General features: G+C 37.1%; 1 protein-coding gene across 1 annotated transcript in view; it reads right to left on the reverse strand.

The window, feature by feature from the left end:
* TTC29 (tetratricopeptide repeat domain 29) overlaps nucleotides 1-16,912 on the reverse strand; it is a 253,090-nt gene extending 236,178 nt beyond the window's left edge. Inside the window, exons 1-4 of the mRNA XM_061140907.1 lie at nucleotides 16,852-16,912; nucleotides 15,989-16,035; nucleotides 9,500-9,597; nucleotides 7,560-7,643 (exon numbers count right to left, since the gene is read on the reverse strand). Coding sequence (XP_060996890.1) covers nucleotides 7,560-7,643; nucleotides 9,500-9,591 — 176 coding nt within the window. The 5' untranslated portion in view covers nucleotides 9,592-9,597; nucleotides 15,989-16,035; nucleotides 16,852-16,912. The remainder of the gene's footprint in view (nucleotides 1-7,559; nucleotides 7,644-9,499; nucleotides 9,598-15,988; nucleotides 16,036-16,851) is intronic.
* Between the last annotated feature and the right edge of the window lie 836 nt (nucleotides 16,913-17,748).

A 17,748-nucleotide genomic window follows, 5' to 3' on the forward strand; every position in this document is an offset into this window, starting at 1 on the left:
TGGTAATGATAACCCTATATGCAAGACAGAAAAAGAGACACAGATGTATAGAACAGATGTCAATAAGTTTTTAAGCAGATTTCTCACTAGAAACTTTGGAAGCCAGGAAGCAGGGTCTAAAATGTCCAAAATGCTGAAAGAAAAAAATTGTCAACTAATAATTCTACATCTGGCCAAACTGTACTTCTCAAGTGAGGGAGAAATTAAGAATATTTCCAGATAAACCAAAACTGAGGAACTTTATTTTTATTGGACCTGCCCCCCAAGAAATGCTAAAAGCAGTCCTGCAGATTGAAATAAAAGGACAATAGACAGTAATGTGAAATCATATAAAGAAACACAGGTCTCAGTAAAGATAGACACATGGTCAATTATATAAGCTAGCATTTTTGTAATATTAATAATAGTTGGTAACTTCACATTCTGTTTTGTACATAATTTAAGAGACTAATGAACTTCTACAAATAATTATTCTGAGTTAGTATTATTGTCACCGTGATATATAACTCCACATTTTGTTTTGTACATAATTTAGGATACAGCATTAAAAAGTAATGTGTTAATATGTGTGGGAGCAAGGGGTATCTGGGAAACTTCCCCTCAGTTTTGCTGTGAACCAAAAACTCTAAAAAATAAAGTCTTTCTATAACAAAATGATTGGTTTATGTTATTGGAACACATAAACACTGTGCATTGTTGGTGAGAATGAAAGATTGTACAGCCATTGTGGTGGCAGCACGGTGGTTTTCAAAAAATTTAAAATAGAGTTACCAAATTATTTAGCAATTCTACGTCTGAGTATATACAGAGAAGAATTGAGAACAGGGTCTTAAAGAGATATTTGTACACACATGTTCACATTAACCTTATTCATAATAGGAAAAACACTGAAGCAAGCCAAGTGCCATTGACAGATGAATGGATAAGCAAAATATGGTATAAACATAGTGGAATATTATTCAGCCTTAAAAAGGAAGGAAATTGTTATACATACTACAACATGGAAGAACCCTGAGGACTCTGCAAGCCCTAGGAAAGCATAAAAGCATCTGTGAGTCCATAGCCTGATTTTACTTTAAGCATTGAGAAGATGACACTGTTTATTACAACATCTCCATTTTCCAACACAGAAAACAGAACAGGGTACAGATATGAGTCAGGGGAATGATTTTTATAGAACTGCAGCAAGATGAACATTTTGAGGATATAATATTTTAACCATAACAGAGAATGGAATAGGGTCAAATTAGTTTCGGATATTCCCATGCAAGCTTTTCTTAATATGGACAGAACACAACAGAGACAAAGCTCACATAGTAGAATCATCTGGCTTCATAAATTACATATGATGTGCCTGGGTCATTGTTCACCCCACTTTGAATTTCAACTGATTCAACCTCCGTGGTACCTGGGTGCTTATCCCCTTTTATCACTTTGTTCTTCATTACTAAATCTCCCAAATGGTTTCTAAATACAGTGCCATTATGCACTTGCAAGTTTATGAGCTATTGTAGGAAGAGCACATTCTTTGACTATATTCTACACATTTCTGAAACAGTAGGTTTAAATTCAAAGCAATCTTATCATGGTAACAGTAAGTTTAAGCAGTTTATAGACATTTTAGAAAACTGTGCAGCTTAGCAAGCTATGCAAATTATGTTGTTTAGCACAGCATAAAAAATTTCTGAAAAGTTTACTATAAGTTGAAATTAAAAACATTTCCCCTACTTGGTTAGCACTACCGTGTTTGAAATGTATCTCTTACTAAAAACTGTCTCCTAAACATGATGAAAATGATACCTGGTACAAAATAAAATATGTAACTATAAATATTTAAGGAAAAAAGATAAATTAATATTGCTACCTAAATCAACACTTAAAGTCAGTGCAAAATATCCCGTTCATTTACATTAATGAACGTTTTAAAAGCCAAAGAAAAATGATCGACAGCAGTTATAGAAAGTGAAACTGTCTACATGTGTTTCACATATAGAATCTCTTTTTAACTCTCATAAGAATTTTCTGTTATTATTACAATCTCCCAGTAGTTGTGGAAATGAAAGATTAGTGAAATCAGGTGACCTGCAACAAATTCCACAGGTTTTAAGCAGCAAAGCCAAATTTCCAGCTGAGGAAGAAATCCCACCTAATAGCTAGAACTTTAATGTCATGATTCCTATGATTCCTACACTTTTCTCTTATAAAGCTTTTTTAAGTCTACTTAAAGCTGATAAGTTTAAACACCGTATGTGAAAATGAACATTTTAAAGCAGACTTTTAAAGGACATAAAGATATAAATGCCTAAGAAATTGGCATTTCTCTGTTTTGTTGACATTTAAAATCTTTCCTCTTTATTTACTTAGACTTGGTTTCAGTGAAAACATGAGATCCCTTTTGCATTCAGCAAACAATTTTTAAAAGTTCCTTTCCTCTGCATTTTTTTATATTCCCAAACTGTAAACTTTATTGATATCAATATTCTTTTTCAAAAAATTATGGTCAAAAATTCTTTTCTTCCCTAGTTTCACATCTTAGGGATCTGTTGTGGAAAATAGCACCAGATTGTAAATAAGTAAATAAATAAAAAGGAGTGGCATCTTTCTTCTGTTCCCATCTGTGTTCTCTGCTATTGCTTATTTTGTTTACATTCAGGAGAAAGTAAGGATTAATTGTCTCTCCACTTAAGAACACCAAAATCCTGTCTCTTTTTCTTAAATCAGGAAGTTCTTTTTTTGAAATTTTGATTTTAATTGGAGGACAACTGTTTTATAGTGTTTTGCTGGTTTCTGCCTCACAACAACATGAATCAGCCATGAGGATGCAAGGAAGAAAATATTAAAATCTAATTTGCTTCTGAGAAAGAAAGTGGGCCATTGTCCTTTCCTTCTCTCTTTTGCCTGTTCCTGTTCATCATGTAGCCATTTACTTGGCAACTGGCATTTTCAGGAAGTTTAATTGTCAAAACTCTGTATGAATTTAATTTATTACTTTAAAAAGAGGAGCAAAGTGTTTTGAAGAAAAAACAAAATATCACAAAATTATTTAAAAGTAAACAAGATGAATGAAGCAGAGGAAGCGCTCACCTAAAGGGGCCTAAATTCCCCTAATGTTATCTTGAAATACTATATTCTGAATAAACACCTTCACCTTGTTATAGATATTCTAAGAGCCTGACCATATCGCAAAGCCAAATGCTAAATTTGCTCACAACAAGTATAAAAGTGAAAGTTTCAGTCGCCCAGTCGTGTCCAACTCTGCAATCCCATGGCTCCTCTGTCCATGGGATCTTTCAGGCAAGAATACTAGAGCGAGTAGCCATTTCCTTCTCCAGGGGATCCTCCCAATCCAGGGGTCAGACCCTGGTCTCTTGCATTACAGGCAAATTCTTTACTATCTGAGGCACAAGGGAAGCCCCACAACAAGTATGTCTGTCATTTATAAAAGCACTTTTGGAAGACAGTTTTGAAATATTTTCAAAATGAAAATCTAAGAGTGACAAGATGCTAATTCACCTTAACTGAGCAGTAAAAGTCACTCAGTCGTGTCCGACTCTTTGTGACCCAATGGACTATCCAGTCCATGGCATTCTCCAGGCCAGAACACTGGAGTGTTCTTTCCCTTCTCCAGGGCCTTAACTGAGTAAGTAACGTACGATTCAAAGGCAGGATAGAAAGGTTGTGTTGACCAAGTGACACTCAGTAAACACCAACTGGTGATGCTGAAAGATATTCTGAAAGAAGAAAATATCTTAGAGATGTACATGATTTTGAACTAAATCTATTCTTCTGTATAACAGAATTTGATATCTGAAGCAGAAAATAATATTGAGCAGATTAACATTCTCTGTCCCTTGATAATTTTGCTTATTTGTATCTTCACATACATAGCTAAAGCTGTAAAAACTGCCCCCAAGAAAATTTTATTTTAATCTATAAATGACACTTTTATTATTTAGCTACTCAAAGCAATTATGATAATAAGTGGTACTTTAAGTATCACTTAAATAATGCACTATGATAATATAATATGGAATAAAAAAGCACAAAGTACAGAAATATAACATAATCTTCTTTAGTTGTTAAAGGTCAGTCAAATACTATCAATGAACTATTCAACCACTTATTTAAGAGTGTCAAAATATCATTATTAGGCACAGCAATAATCTGGTCACTTAAGAAGTATAGAATACTATACTAGAATTCCTTCTGTAAATGTAGATGATAAAAAAACTCAGAAGCCCTTTGCCTTTGAACCATTTTACCCATTCCAAAGTAAAATGATTCCCCATCAATTGAGTTTGGCCATTCCAGTAACAACTACTTTAGCCTGTCCTACTCAACTGTTCATTTAAATTTTATACTCTTACTTGTAAACATAATACACTTTTGAGGAATTAAACTTCCTCAATACAACAGTGAACCAGCTACCCACAATACTGAACTAAAAATACTGTAATCAAAGAATATCATAGCACAATACCTATTTCATGGTGGAAGTAATCCAACAGTTATTCTGCACCCATTTATTCATTTAACATCTAGCTATTGAGCTCTGCCTATGGTTAAAGAGTCTGAAGGAAAACCATAGAACATGGCATCCTGGAAGCTACAAGCACAGAATGTTCAAAGAGAGAGAACTCAACTCTATCAAATAATGTGAAGACATCAAGTAAGATAAGGACAGACACCTGGCCATTAGATGTGATTTAAAAGGAGGATACTGATCACAATAAACAGATTTCAGTGAGTTCTGGGTCTGGAAATCTATTTAGAGTCAATCTCCGTTGGTCTCAGAATGGGATATAGAAATATGGAAATAGTGCTTCCAGTTACTGTGAAGGGTAGAGAAAAATGGGGTAGAATCTGGAAGGGGATAAGAAGTCAAGGTAAATACTAGAGTAGATATGAATGCTGATGAGAATCAGTGCAAAAGAAGAAATTGATGATGTAGCAATTAAACATGTTTAACTGCTGGAGAAAGTCTTGGAACAAGTAAGAGGGGATGGCACCTGAAATACAAGCAGAGACATAACCCTTAGACAAGAATAGGAACTTTCTGACCCACTGCAATAGGAGGGACATGGAGTGTGAGCTTATGTATTAGTACCAATAGTTTGGTAAATTTTAGAGTAGACAGTGAAGGGTTATTCCGGGACTAGACAAAGAACACATCCACATTACAGGATATCAAAGCTAATGGACATGAATTATGTAAGTATACATTTCTATTATCATCTTAGGGAATAAGGCAGTCTAGAGAGGCATTTGAGGATATATCTTAGATATTGCTTTGTCTGACTGAAAATCTGATTCATCCATTTCTCCCCATTATGTCCTTGTATAGTGAGGACGTGTGACTCACCAGTTTGTTCATTATACAATGCTAACAGATAAGGAGCCAAACTTGGAATATGTCTTCTTTAGCAAGTTTTATCCAACATCTTAGTTTTCTCTGATTTTTTTCCAGACCTCTAGGCTACATCTCACAGTATAATCAGTATTCATTCATTGCATATTTATTCCCTACTTGTACTGTCTCAAATAGAGATAAAGATGAGACCAAATATTTTACAATAAAATAACACTGTTTCTTGCTCTGTGAAAATCCTAGTATTAGATATAAAGTAGGCACCTAATAAATGCCTGCTGCATTTATCTTTCATCTCTTCAGAGTAGAATGACTGATTAAAAGTTTTATGCAGAAATTGCTTGGAATATGCATAATTTCCTCATGGCATCTGTTGGGTATTGCTGGGAGAAGCTGAAATCAATTTTGCCTTTTACATGTTATTCAATTAGTTTGTTTAGGGCAAGGTCTAGAATGTGTATCAGTCAGAAGCACAATAGTGAGCCAAGTACAAGAACTTCCTACTAAGATTTGTACCCACTATCTTAGGGAAAGAACTCTGATTCTAAAACAGTATTCAAGTGTAGGTAGGTTTAAGTAGAATTCAATATTAAAGACTGAGAACTACCCAGTGCTACTTTTTTTGAGTAAAGAATCTACCTGCAATGCAGGAGACCCAGGTTCAATCCCTGGGTCTGGAAGATCCCCTGGAGAAAGGAATGGCTATCCACTCCAGTATTCTTGCCTGGCAAATCGCATGGACAGAGAAGCCTGGCAAGCTGCAGTCCATGGGGTTACAGAGTTGGACATGACTGAGTAACTAACAATTTCACTTTCACTTCTTTAGTGAAAAAAATATTTGTAAGAGAACACTGATCAGTACAGCCTATTCTGGACTGTCAGTGCAGACTGAAAGCAAATTTTAAGTATAAAGGTGTCTAGTTTGTTAAAATAAGTGAAGCCTAAGTTTAACTCCAAATTTAATTCCCAATTCTTAAGTGAATTAAAGCTAGTCATTATATTTATTTTTTTAGATATCCCATATTTAAATCAAAATGAAAATATCACTCACATATATTTTTCTTTTAAGAAGGAATCATACCATCAGACTATATTGACCTTTAATTTTATCCAACAGGTTACCATGGAAAGTTAATGAATTAGCAACCAGAATAGCATTTAAAAACCAAAGGTCCCAGATGTTATACTTGGCAGTCAATAGAACTCCAAGGAAGACAGTGATTATATTTACTGTAAATTTTGTCACTCTATAAAATAAAGTGGATAGAATGAACTCTTCCATTTTTCCATGCTATATGCATATTGGCAATTATCTAATGAAACGTATCAAGAGACTTAGAATTTTAAACTGTATGAAAACCTTCACCAAAATCATCAGTAGGAATACCTTTTCAATGGAATCCCATAGCACTAGGCAATATACATAGATAGACTCTTTTAAAATCATTTGTTGTATAAAATATTTTAATATTTTAGCCATTTAATAAATTCCGTAAGATGCATGTGCATATATAAGATTTCTATTTGTCAATACTCACAACTAAAAACCTGATAATAACAGAGTCACCATGTCTATAGGTAAGAAATATTAAACCTGTTTAGCTATTATTCTAGGTTTCTATTTATTTGTCACTAACTTACATGGATTTTTATATTATTTTTACTCAGACCACATATTAGGTTCTAACTAGCAGTAAAATGGCAAAGTTTACATCGTTCATTAAAAAAATACATAGACTTATTTTTAAATTAACCAATAAACTATGATCCACTATTTTTTTGTAGGTTTTTGATGGGAGAGAAAACATGTATTAGTCAGGGATTTCTTTTTAATCACCAGGAAAGAAAGATAACATGACTCTTTCTCTTAAAGCATTTTTCCCCCATGGAGGCAATATACCCTAAAATGGAAGCTATTAAGCAATCAATGACACAGACTTAACTAAAATATTGCAAATATGATAGTATAATACCTTAGTAAATACGAGAATTTTGAAAGTCATAAAATTAAAGACTTTGATATGTATAAGATCAATAGACGTGACTTATCACTATTTAATATGAGCTTTAATTTTTAAATGTCATGTTCCAGTGAAAAAATGAACTGCACAGGAAAATTGAAATTTCAACAAAGAATCAAGACAAAAACACAAACTTTATATTAAATTAATTTTAAGAGGTATATACTTACGCAGCAACCTCCTCTTTTGACAATCCTTTGAAATTCACCTCCAGATAATGATCTATGTCATCTTTTTCTTTGATCAGTTCAGACCTAAATGAAATGGAAAGAAATAATAAAGAACTGCCTTATCGAGGTGAAAAGCTAGCAAACATATAAAATCCCACCAGGAGAACAGGAATATTCCGGTGTAATATCTTAGATAATAAATGTTTTGCAAGAGCTATAGAGTTAGGCTATTCATTGATAATTTCAAATTTTTTACTTTCTTGAATGGGAAAAGGGAAGAATACTGAACTCAGTGTGCAAACAAATAAAACACAACACACTAAAATAGTCTACATTCTTAAATAAATGGGATTTTCTCCTCAAAACTTTTAAGATCTTCCATTTTACTTATGTTCTCTTACAACCTTCCAGCTACAGAAGCCAGACTGTGTTCAGCACAGTATTGTGAACTAAAAAGCCCCTATTTGATACAAATGTGTTGAATTTATTGGTTGAAAACATTATAGAATTTTGCTCTGACATTCTTTTTGAGTGGTTTTTAAAAATCACACATAAAACTCAAACTATTATTAAAAGTTCAAGCTGAAAGTGATTTTAAGAAGACTTTAATGAGTATATTACACAAGTAATATATTCATTCTTCATACCCCTTGCACCTTTAAAAATAAGCAGACTATTAACATATTATGACAACTGAGGTACAGGATACACAAGTATCTCTTTTTTTCAGAAGCTAATGGAGAAGGTTGATTCAAAAATTTGCCTTAAATGGTTATGATAAAAATGTTTTTCTTTAATAAAAAGAATTCAAAATTTTTTTCTTTAAAATCTGTCTTATCCTAGGGATATGACACTGAGTTATGATTTTGCTCATGCTGAAAAGAAAATGTAAACTCAGTTATTACAAAATGACAGGAAGAAGAAGCTAGCTTTTTCAGATTTTGCAAATATTTCACGTTATTCAAAAGGAAAATGGAAAATAAGAATGTATATACTGAAGTTATGCCTCTATCGAAAATGTTGCTTTTCAAATTATTTGAAAGTAAACTTACAATTTTCTGCAATTCTATTTTACAGTTTCTACAAATTTCGTTTCTATTACAAAAGAACTTCAGTGCCAGTTTAGCTGAATGTATTTATTTTGGTCCAGGGACTTTGGTCTCTGCCCGAAATACCAAAAATGAGGTATGGTCCTTCTTTGAACAAAGCAGTCTCATAATACTTTGATCATTATGCCTTGTAGGAATTGAAAGGCATGCATAAAAAGATAATCAAACCTACATATGTAAATTATTTATGTTGATAAATAATATGTGCATTACTAAAAATCAATAAAACTAGAAGTGGAAACTTCTAAGTAACACAGCCTTAGTTAATATGCATAATTACAATCAAAAGCATCAAGTTCCTGCCCTGCAGGTTTTCGGCCCAAGTCGAAAACTCCCTGAATTCAGCCGCCATTCACTGGCAGAAGAGGTTTGATGTATTTTCAAGCTCTAGGATCATTTCAGGAGCTAAATCAAGCCTGCTCATTTACCCTGGGAGTAAGACTGTGTCTTCCTTCCTCCAAAACAGAAATCAGGATCGGGATCTTGTGGTTTAGATGCCATACAACTTTCATGCCTAAAGCTTATGCTTTCAATTTTTCCACACACATTTTAAAAAGGAAATGTATTTCCAAAGCTTCGCAGGAACCACAGTATAATGGCAGTAGGAAATAAAATAACCAAATGAGCACTTGCCTACTAAATAAATATATTCTTATTCTTTGAATAAAATTTATCAATCTTTCTGAAACAGGAAATTTGAATATTCTGAATATAAAAATGTAATTTTGTCTTTAAACAATTTTTATTGCTGAGATATGTTACTGACATTTCTTACTGCAAGAAATTTCTTCTATAGGGAAAAAAAAAAGAAAGCAAGCCAGGGTCACGTACCTTGGAATTGTTCTTGGTGAGCATGGCAGCTTCTGTCTAGCCAAGGCCGTAAGCTTTGGGCGTGTCATGGGCAGCGGGGGCAGGGTAGTCATTTTGGACTGCCAAAAAAAATAAATAAACAGAAATGGTATTTTAAACAGTAAATCATTCAAAGAATCTTTTAAGACATTATTAGAGATCTAGTCAGTCATCTGAGCTGAGAATGCCTCTGCGTGTAGATCTATAGCTCTGTTATTCAGGCATGAAGCTCAGTGAATGAATTCTGCAGGTTGCTTCTCTCATTATTTTTCTTACTATCTGCCTTTTGGCCAATTTATTACTTGTCTGCCTCTCCATCACAAAGTAGAAAAGAGAAAATCTGATAAATGTGTTGAAGATTCAGACAATTAGGAGCTTTGGTACGGGTTTTGTTAGTAGAGCTGGTTGCAATTAAAAAGTGAAGATTTTTAGGGCAGCTATGGATTTCAAATACTCATGCTTTGCTCTCCTGTTACAAATAATAACTAGAAATTGTTCATACTTTGCTGTTTTCTAAAAACTTTCTCACAAATAAAGGCTTTCCCTTAGAAGTGCTAAATGCTAAGAACAATTCTCAATGAGGAGACAGCTGGGCATATATCTGGAAAAGATGAAAACTCTAAATCAAAAAGAAACATGTGCCCCAATGTTTGCAGCAACACTATTTATAATGACTAGATGCAGAAGCAAACTAAATGCCTATTGAGCAAAGAATGGATAAAAAAGATAATATTCCATACACAATGGAATATTACTCAGTCATAGAAAAGAATGAAATAATTTCATTTACAGCAACAATGGATGGACCTAGAGATTATCATACTAAGTGAAGAAGTCAGACAGAGAAAGACAAATATCATATGATATCACTTATATATGACATATGTGGAATGTGGAATCTTTATATGTGGGGTCTTTTTAAAAACTATACAAATTACCTTATTTACAAAATTGAAATAGACTCATAGATGTGGTAAACAAACTTATGATTACCAAAAGGTAAAGGGGGAATGGATAAATTAGAAATTTGGGATTAACAAATACACATTACTACATATAAAATAAATAACAAAATCTACTGTGTAGCAGAAGGAATCATATACAATATCTTGTAATGACCTATATTGGAAAATAATTTGAAAAAGAGTATACATATACTACATGTATACAGGGAATTCCCTGGTGGCTCAGATGGTAAAGCGTCTGCCTGCAATATGGGAGGCCCAGGTTCAATCCCTGGGTTGGAAAGATCCCCTGGAGAAGGAAATGGCAACCCACTCTAGTACTCTTGCCTGGAAAATCCCATGGACAGAGGCTACAGTCCACGGGGTTGCTACAGTCCACGGGGTTGCAATGAGTCGGACATGACTGAGCAACTTCACTTCACTTCATATGTATATTCAGATATATATATAACTGATCACTTTGCTATATGCTTGAAACATTGTAAATTAACTATACTTCCACTTAAAAATGTAGTGGTTTAAAAAAGATTGCTTAAAACAACAATCAATGTATTACCTTTCATTTTACATGGGTCAGGAGTTAGGAGAAGGCACAGTGGGGATAGCTTTTCCCTACTCCATTTTGACTGGGGTCTCTGCTGAGAAGACTCAAAAGTTTAGGGGTAACTCAGTGGTGGGAAACAGGAATTACCTATAAGGTCTTCACTCATATATCTGGTGGTTAATGCTATTAGCTGGGACCTCAGCTGGGGCTGTCTATCAGAACACATACATGTGACCTCCTCATATGGCTTGGGCTTCCACTTAGCAGGGCAGCTCATATTTCTTAAGTGGCTGCTCAGGGCTAGAAAGGCAAGTGCCCAAAGAAAAGCCAAGTGGAGGCTGTATTCCCAGGGTCTGACTTTGGAAGTCACACGGCATCACTTCCATTGTAAAAACAAGCTGCCTAGATTTTAAGGCTAATCAAATAGACTCACCCACTGATGGAAAAGCATTGAAGTCACATTGTAAGAGGAAGGTGTGGGATGGAAGATATTGTTGCAGCCATCCTTGGGAAGTGCAATATGCCACAATGGAGAAAGTAAGTGAGCCATAATGAAAGTGGATCTGTAAAATCAAGTTATCTAAACCTTACTCCAAAGAGGAAGTGTGGGCATGATGTTGATGGACTTATAGTGGAAAATTGTCACATGATGCAAGCACTTTCAGATACAACAGACCTCACCCTTCTCCTGTTGAAGAGGCATTCAGAAGACCAGAGCCTCTTGATTCCACCACCACTATCTCCACGGGTTTTGACCTCTACCATTTGACTTCTACCGCTACCATTATGGGTCACATACTCATAAACAAGGCTTGTTTCAGGTTCTAAATCACTTCCTCCAGTATTTATTATCCGTGTGACCTAGGGTAAATCACCATCAATCTGGGCCTTAGATATAATCAACAAATATGCATTAAGCTACTACTTAGTGCCAGGTACTATTTTAGGTGCTGAAGATGAGGCAGTGAACAAAAAGACAAAAACCTATAACCTCACAGAATCTACACTATAGGGTCAGTATGGTGGGGAAACAGACAATACACAAACAAGCAAAAATGACACAGAAGATCAGATGATGATGGGCTCTATAGCTGAAAATCAAGCAGGGAACTAGAAAGTACCCAGTGCTCACCAGTAGCCAGGGATGAATAACAGCAGAAAAATATGACATCAGAGAAGATACGGGGTCTTGAAGATTACCGTAAAAAACTATGACTTTTACTCTGATTGGAGGGTTTGAGCCCAGGAGTGACACAGTTCGACTTCTACCTTGAAAGGATTACTCTGGCATCTCTTTTGGACTTAGACTCTAGGGGGCAGAAAGGAAGACATGGAGACCAGCTGGAGGTTGCTGTGAAATCCGGATGACAGAGGATGGTGGTTTAGGTAGAGGTGGAGAGATATGGTCAGACTCAAGGTAGAACTGCCTGCGGCCTGCAGAGACAAGGTATTCCTCTAGTGCTGTGTACAAAGCCATGACAAGATGGAGGGTGGAAAAGCACTGAGATTTGAGGAAAAGCCTTTTGAAATTCAGTGTAGAAATAGGCAGTCTAGTGTTTCTGAAACAAATAAAAAAAAAGATCATAACCTTGGCCTGAAAATAATTATTTGCATAATAAAGAGAAAATTCTAATGGAGATAAGTGTCATGTTTTAGTTATAATGTGTGTGTGTGGTCAGTCGTGTCTGACTTTTTGTGACCCTTTGTACTGTAGCCCGCCAGTCTCCTCTGTCCATGGGATTCTCCAGGCAAGAATACAGGGGTGGATTGCCATTTCCTCCTCCAAGGGATCTTCTTGCCCCAGGGATCAAACCCACATCTCCTGTGTCTCCTGCACTGCAAGTGATTCTTTACCACTGAGCCATTGGGGAAGTCTACAGAAACCTAATATTGCCCAGGTTATTAGTGCATGATATGATCCATGAAACAAAAGGTCTACATATTTTTATACAGTTATAGTTTTAAAGCACTCAGTCTAAATAGCAAATGTCAGCCCTCTCTTTCAAAACAAACATTTAAAAAACATAATGATTTACATGCCATAACTTCATAAGAAAGTTACATAACTTTTTTGTATTTAAAAATTTATATTTTTCTGATCAGATATTATATCAGCTTGTTGAGTTAACTGTATAAACAGAACTTACCAAATGACAATATTGTATAGAACATGTAGTAAGAAGTTAAAACTAAGGCAGAATTAGACCTGGTGGACAGATTTAAAGGGCAAAGGCTCCCCAGTCCTACTCCTTGTAAGCCTGTTTCAGAGAAGCTTGTGAAGACTCTACATTGCAGAGTCCTCTGCTGTTACAGAGCAAATCAGAGCAAATCTGGGCCATCTCTGCTCTTAACCCAGACCTGTCTGCCCCCAGGGGGTTTGGAAAGGGAAAGAAAGGAAGCCTGTGCTTAATTCAGTCTGGACATTCCTTCCCTGACAAATTAAGACTCTGTTCTGAGAGCCCCTACTTTGCTTACCAAAGGCATCCGGCAGAGGTGATCTCTGCATAATCGTAGGGACCTTTGAAGGGTTTCTCAAGAAGCTACAAACAAGAAAAAGGTACTTGCAATTTCTTCAAACACTAGGAAGACCCAGACTCTTGTACACAGTGGGACCAAATATTCTTCCCAGGTGGCACCAGTAGTAAAGAACCCATCTGTCCATGCAGGAGACATACGAGATGCAGGTTCTATCCCTGGGTTGGGAAGATCTCTTGGAGAAGGGAACGGCTACCCACTCCAGTACTCTTGCCTGGAGAATCTTATGCACACAGGAGGCCAGTGGGGCTACAGTCCATGCGGTCACAAAGAGTTAGACACGACTAAGTGACTTAGCTTGTACACAGAGGGAGCAAACCCCAGAAACTCAGTTCCACCTCACATATTCCATCAAGGCGTGTATAAGCCTCCCAAGAGCTGGCCTACCAGGTTGCGATATAAAATTAATCCTCACTGATGTTTACTTGGGTTAGACCATTTTTGCTAGAAAATACAAGCATCTAACAAAATCTCATACACATGTTAGACATGGAAAGGAACATGTCTTCTTTGTCACGCAGATCAACTGCGATTTTTTTTTTAAATCTGAGTCAACGTTTCCAACCATTAAAGTTTCAGCTGCCAGTTCCTTCATTTTGCTCTCCTCTGATCTAAGAACATTAGCAGCAGGAGCACCTTTACTCTTAAATTTAGTTTAATGTAAGTATTGCAAGCCCTGCTGGCAAGCCTCAAGGCACAACTCTGAATGGGGGGTGGTCAGAGCTGAATGATAAAGTGGAAAAAAATTATTAACTGTGTGTTGGAAAAAATATCCCTCAACCAATCTATGTTGAAAGTTTAAGCTCAGAGTTAGGAATGGAATGTGTGGGCTCCCTTCACTGCTCTAAGTCCCATATCCTCCCTAGCCTATGCCTGTTGGGAAAGGGTTTTGTTTTTCACAATCCATACATGGCTATGTAAAGATATTTTGTTTTACATAATAGGTAGCTGTTAAACCGAATTTTATGACACACATAATATTTGAAATGCATCAAATATGTAAAAGGATCCTGTAACATATTATTTTCCTATCTAAGTAATCACCATCTCTTTTATGTCTGACCAGTTCAGTCTTATTTCTGCTGAATGTTCTTAGAGTAGGAAATAGGTGCATTTTAGCACATAGAAGCAAACCAAGGGGAAAATAAGTGAGAAAAAAAATGCAAGCACACTTAGGGGCCTGTCATTTCAGGCTGAAATCATACCCGTTGGGTGAAGAAAGCCTTTTGTTCTTTGTTAATATGAACGGTATCATTTTCCTGGTGTGGACTAGAGAGTGTTCCCTGCTTTCTAGTGGGCTCCATCCAGGAGGAATGGGACTAGTGCTGGGAGTGGCTGATCTAGGCCTGAAGCAGAAATGGAACCCATCATGCTTCACAACTGACACTTCATCAGGGTCCTCGTAGTTCCACACCACACAGGAAATCACACATGGTGGTGCTACCTCAGGATGGGTACCTAAGGGAAAATAATGAGTAGTACTTCCCTGGCTGGTACCCAGATGAGCCTAGCCCTAGGAGGACAGGGTGAAACTGTCTGTTAGGGAACCCAGAGGCAGCTCCCCCAGTGCTACCAAGTGGGCAGTGTACTCCAGGCACCACAGGCGCTGAGACAAAGATCAAAAGGCTGCCTTAAGCCATTCCACTGCTGGTATTCAGAGGAGATTTGGTGGATTCTTTGATCTCCTGGTTGGCTCCCGTATCACAGTTACAATCTCTAAGTTTGGCCCCCACATGCAAAGACAAACGAGAATGGAGAAATGCAGGATGAAAGGTTTGAGAGGTGTGGATCAGGCTGAATGTGTCCCATGGTGTGAGTTTAAGTTTCTGGCCCCCAAGTAAAATTCTTCAAAGAGGAACACTCTTTCCCCCACAATCCCCAGAGATACCCTTATCAAGAAACACAAAGGAAGGGGAAGCCTAGAGTTGTATAGACACAGGCTACCTGGGGAGTAACTATGTTTGAGGCTGACCACTATCTCCAGAATTCAGTCACCTTGGGGGAAAAAGCTGAAATGTGAGAAATAAAACCAATAAACACACAGCAAGCAAATGCATCATGTGTCATCAAGAGAGTTCAAAATAAATATGATTTTACTATCATCAACAAGATCATCGATAAGAATTGGAACTTCTCATATTATCACAAGCTCTTTTACTATGAAAGTTTAAAGAAAACTACAGAAGAAATGTCAGTAATCTGCTCCTGAAAAGAGTAAAAAAAAAAAAAAAAAAACACATAAAATAAAAAGTCAGTAAATGTTTATCCCTTGTATTTTTGGACACATTTAGCATTCTATGATAGGTAATTTGATTGTTAAATAAATAGAAACCACACATTTCCTGCTGACTAAGATGTGTTCATAGTTAAATCAAAACTTAAAGCAGGAAAAGTGTTTGAAAGTGGGCCATGTTTCACTCGACTTACATTTGGAGATTACTGCTGAAGGTGTCTCCAGGTTTACAGACTTCAGCCTGAAAATTTGGAAGCAAAGAATAATGGCAAAGGAGAGAAGAGAAAAAGTTAAAAATTAGTCAACAGACTAACTCACTAACTCCCCTCACTGCTCCAAATCATGGAATAAGATTTATTCATACCACAAAACACCAGGTATCTACTTGTAGTTATATAAACTTTTGAAAAAAAAAGAATCCTGCTGTGAAAGCTGACTTATTATGTCAATGATTAAAGATGCAAACCATTAAAAAAAAAAAACCAACCCAAAGCATAGCTCCTAGGGGAGAACCTAATCACTAATCCAATGAAATACCAATACATCTGAAATATTATTGATACATTCTTGGGGAACTCTTTTGTGACCCCATGGTCTGTAGCCTGCCAGGTTCCACTGTCCATGGGATTTCCCAAAAGTCAGACTAAACAACAACAAAAATCGATGCATTCTTATGTAAATGTGCCATTAGGGATAATGTGATCTCTCAAACTTTGGTGATCTACCAAAACCGAGGGCATCTCAGTTCCTCTGCACTCCTACCCAGTTCTAAACAGGACTAATTGAGTTTTTCCACTCAAAGGGAAAGCCCTCAAAGGGTGAGCTGGGCGGCGAGGAGAGCGCATTTCTGTGCTCCCCCTTCTATGCATTTCTTGAAATAAATGGCGAGGGCTTGGCTTAGGAAGCCTGTCCTCGACTGACTGAGGAAAGTCTGTACGGGCCAGAGGAGGGACTGCCTGGAAAAATAACCCAGCTCTTCTTGGAGTCCGCCACGAATCTCGATGGATTGGCCCTGAGGAACAACTCTGGTTTTCTGTTCCGCCGAAGTGTCCCTCACCCGTGGCAGGTGCTGGGCGCCGGCGCTGCCCTCTCCTCCCGCGGTGGTTCCCAGATACTGCGGATCAGGCGCAGAGAGAGGACGCAAGAGCGTCTCCAGGGATACAGAGGGGGCGGGACGGGACGGAAGGGGGCGGGGTTAGGCTAAACTGAGGTTCTGGATTGGTGCAGCTTCCACTCTTCCTCGGGCTCGGGGGCGGAGCCTTGTAGGGGCGGGGCCTAGTGAGCGCAGTGCTGGGGAAGTCTACACCGGGCAGCTTTTTCCCGCCAGACGGCTCAGTAGTTAGAGAGCTTTCAGAAATTAATTTACTTTATCCAAGAGGCCTCTAATTGGCCGCCATGAATCATTTCCCTCACGGCACTGCATTCTCAATATTTGGCAACATTGCCCTGTCGTCCACACATTGATGGAAAAACGCTCAGCGTGGCGTTCAAGACTTATCCAGCTGGATAAGTCGTTCATTCTCATCTTCCTCGGCCTCTGTTGCTCTCAGAACCATCTTTTTCATGTCCCACGCAAACACCTTTCCCAGTCCTGTCTTCAGAAAGAGAATACAGTTTTGAGTGGTGATGAGCTAAAAACTCAAGGTCTCTTTCATAGACTCTCCCTGGGTCCTGTCTTTACATATATATTTTAAAACTTCCTCCGAAACTCGGGATTTTATATTTACACCCATTTAATGTCAGCCAGTTAATCGCAGTCCAAGGTTCCACCCCTTCTCTCACATGTAAATATAAGGAAGTGAACTTCCTGGTTCATTGTCTCATACAGATAGAGGGCAAGACAGTGAAGCTTGTTGCTTATTTCTCCCCATATATAGATGTGCTGGAAAGCTAAGCTTTTATTCATTGGCTACTGTCACGCACTGTAAGAAAGTGAGTCAGCTGTACTGCTCAC

The sequence above is a fragment of the Dama dama genome, chromosome 5 (assembly GCF_033118175.1).
Source record: "Dama dama isolate Ldn47 chromosome 5, ASM3311817v1, whole genome shotgun sequence".
In the NCBI taxonomy this organism is placed as follows: domain Eukaryota; kingdom Metazoa; phylum Chordata; class Mammalia; order Artiodactyla; family Cervidae; genus Dama; species Dama dama.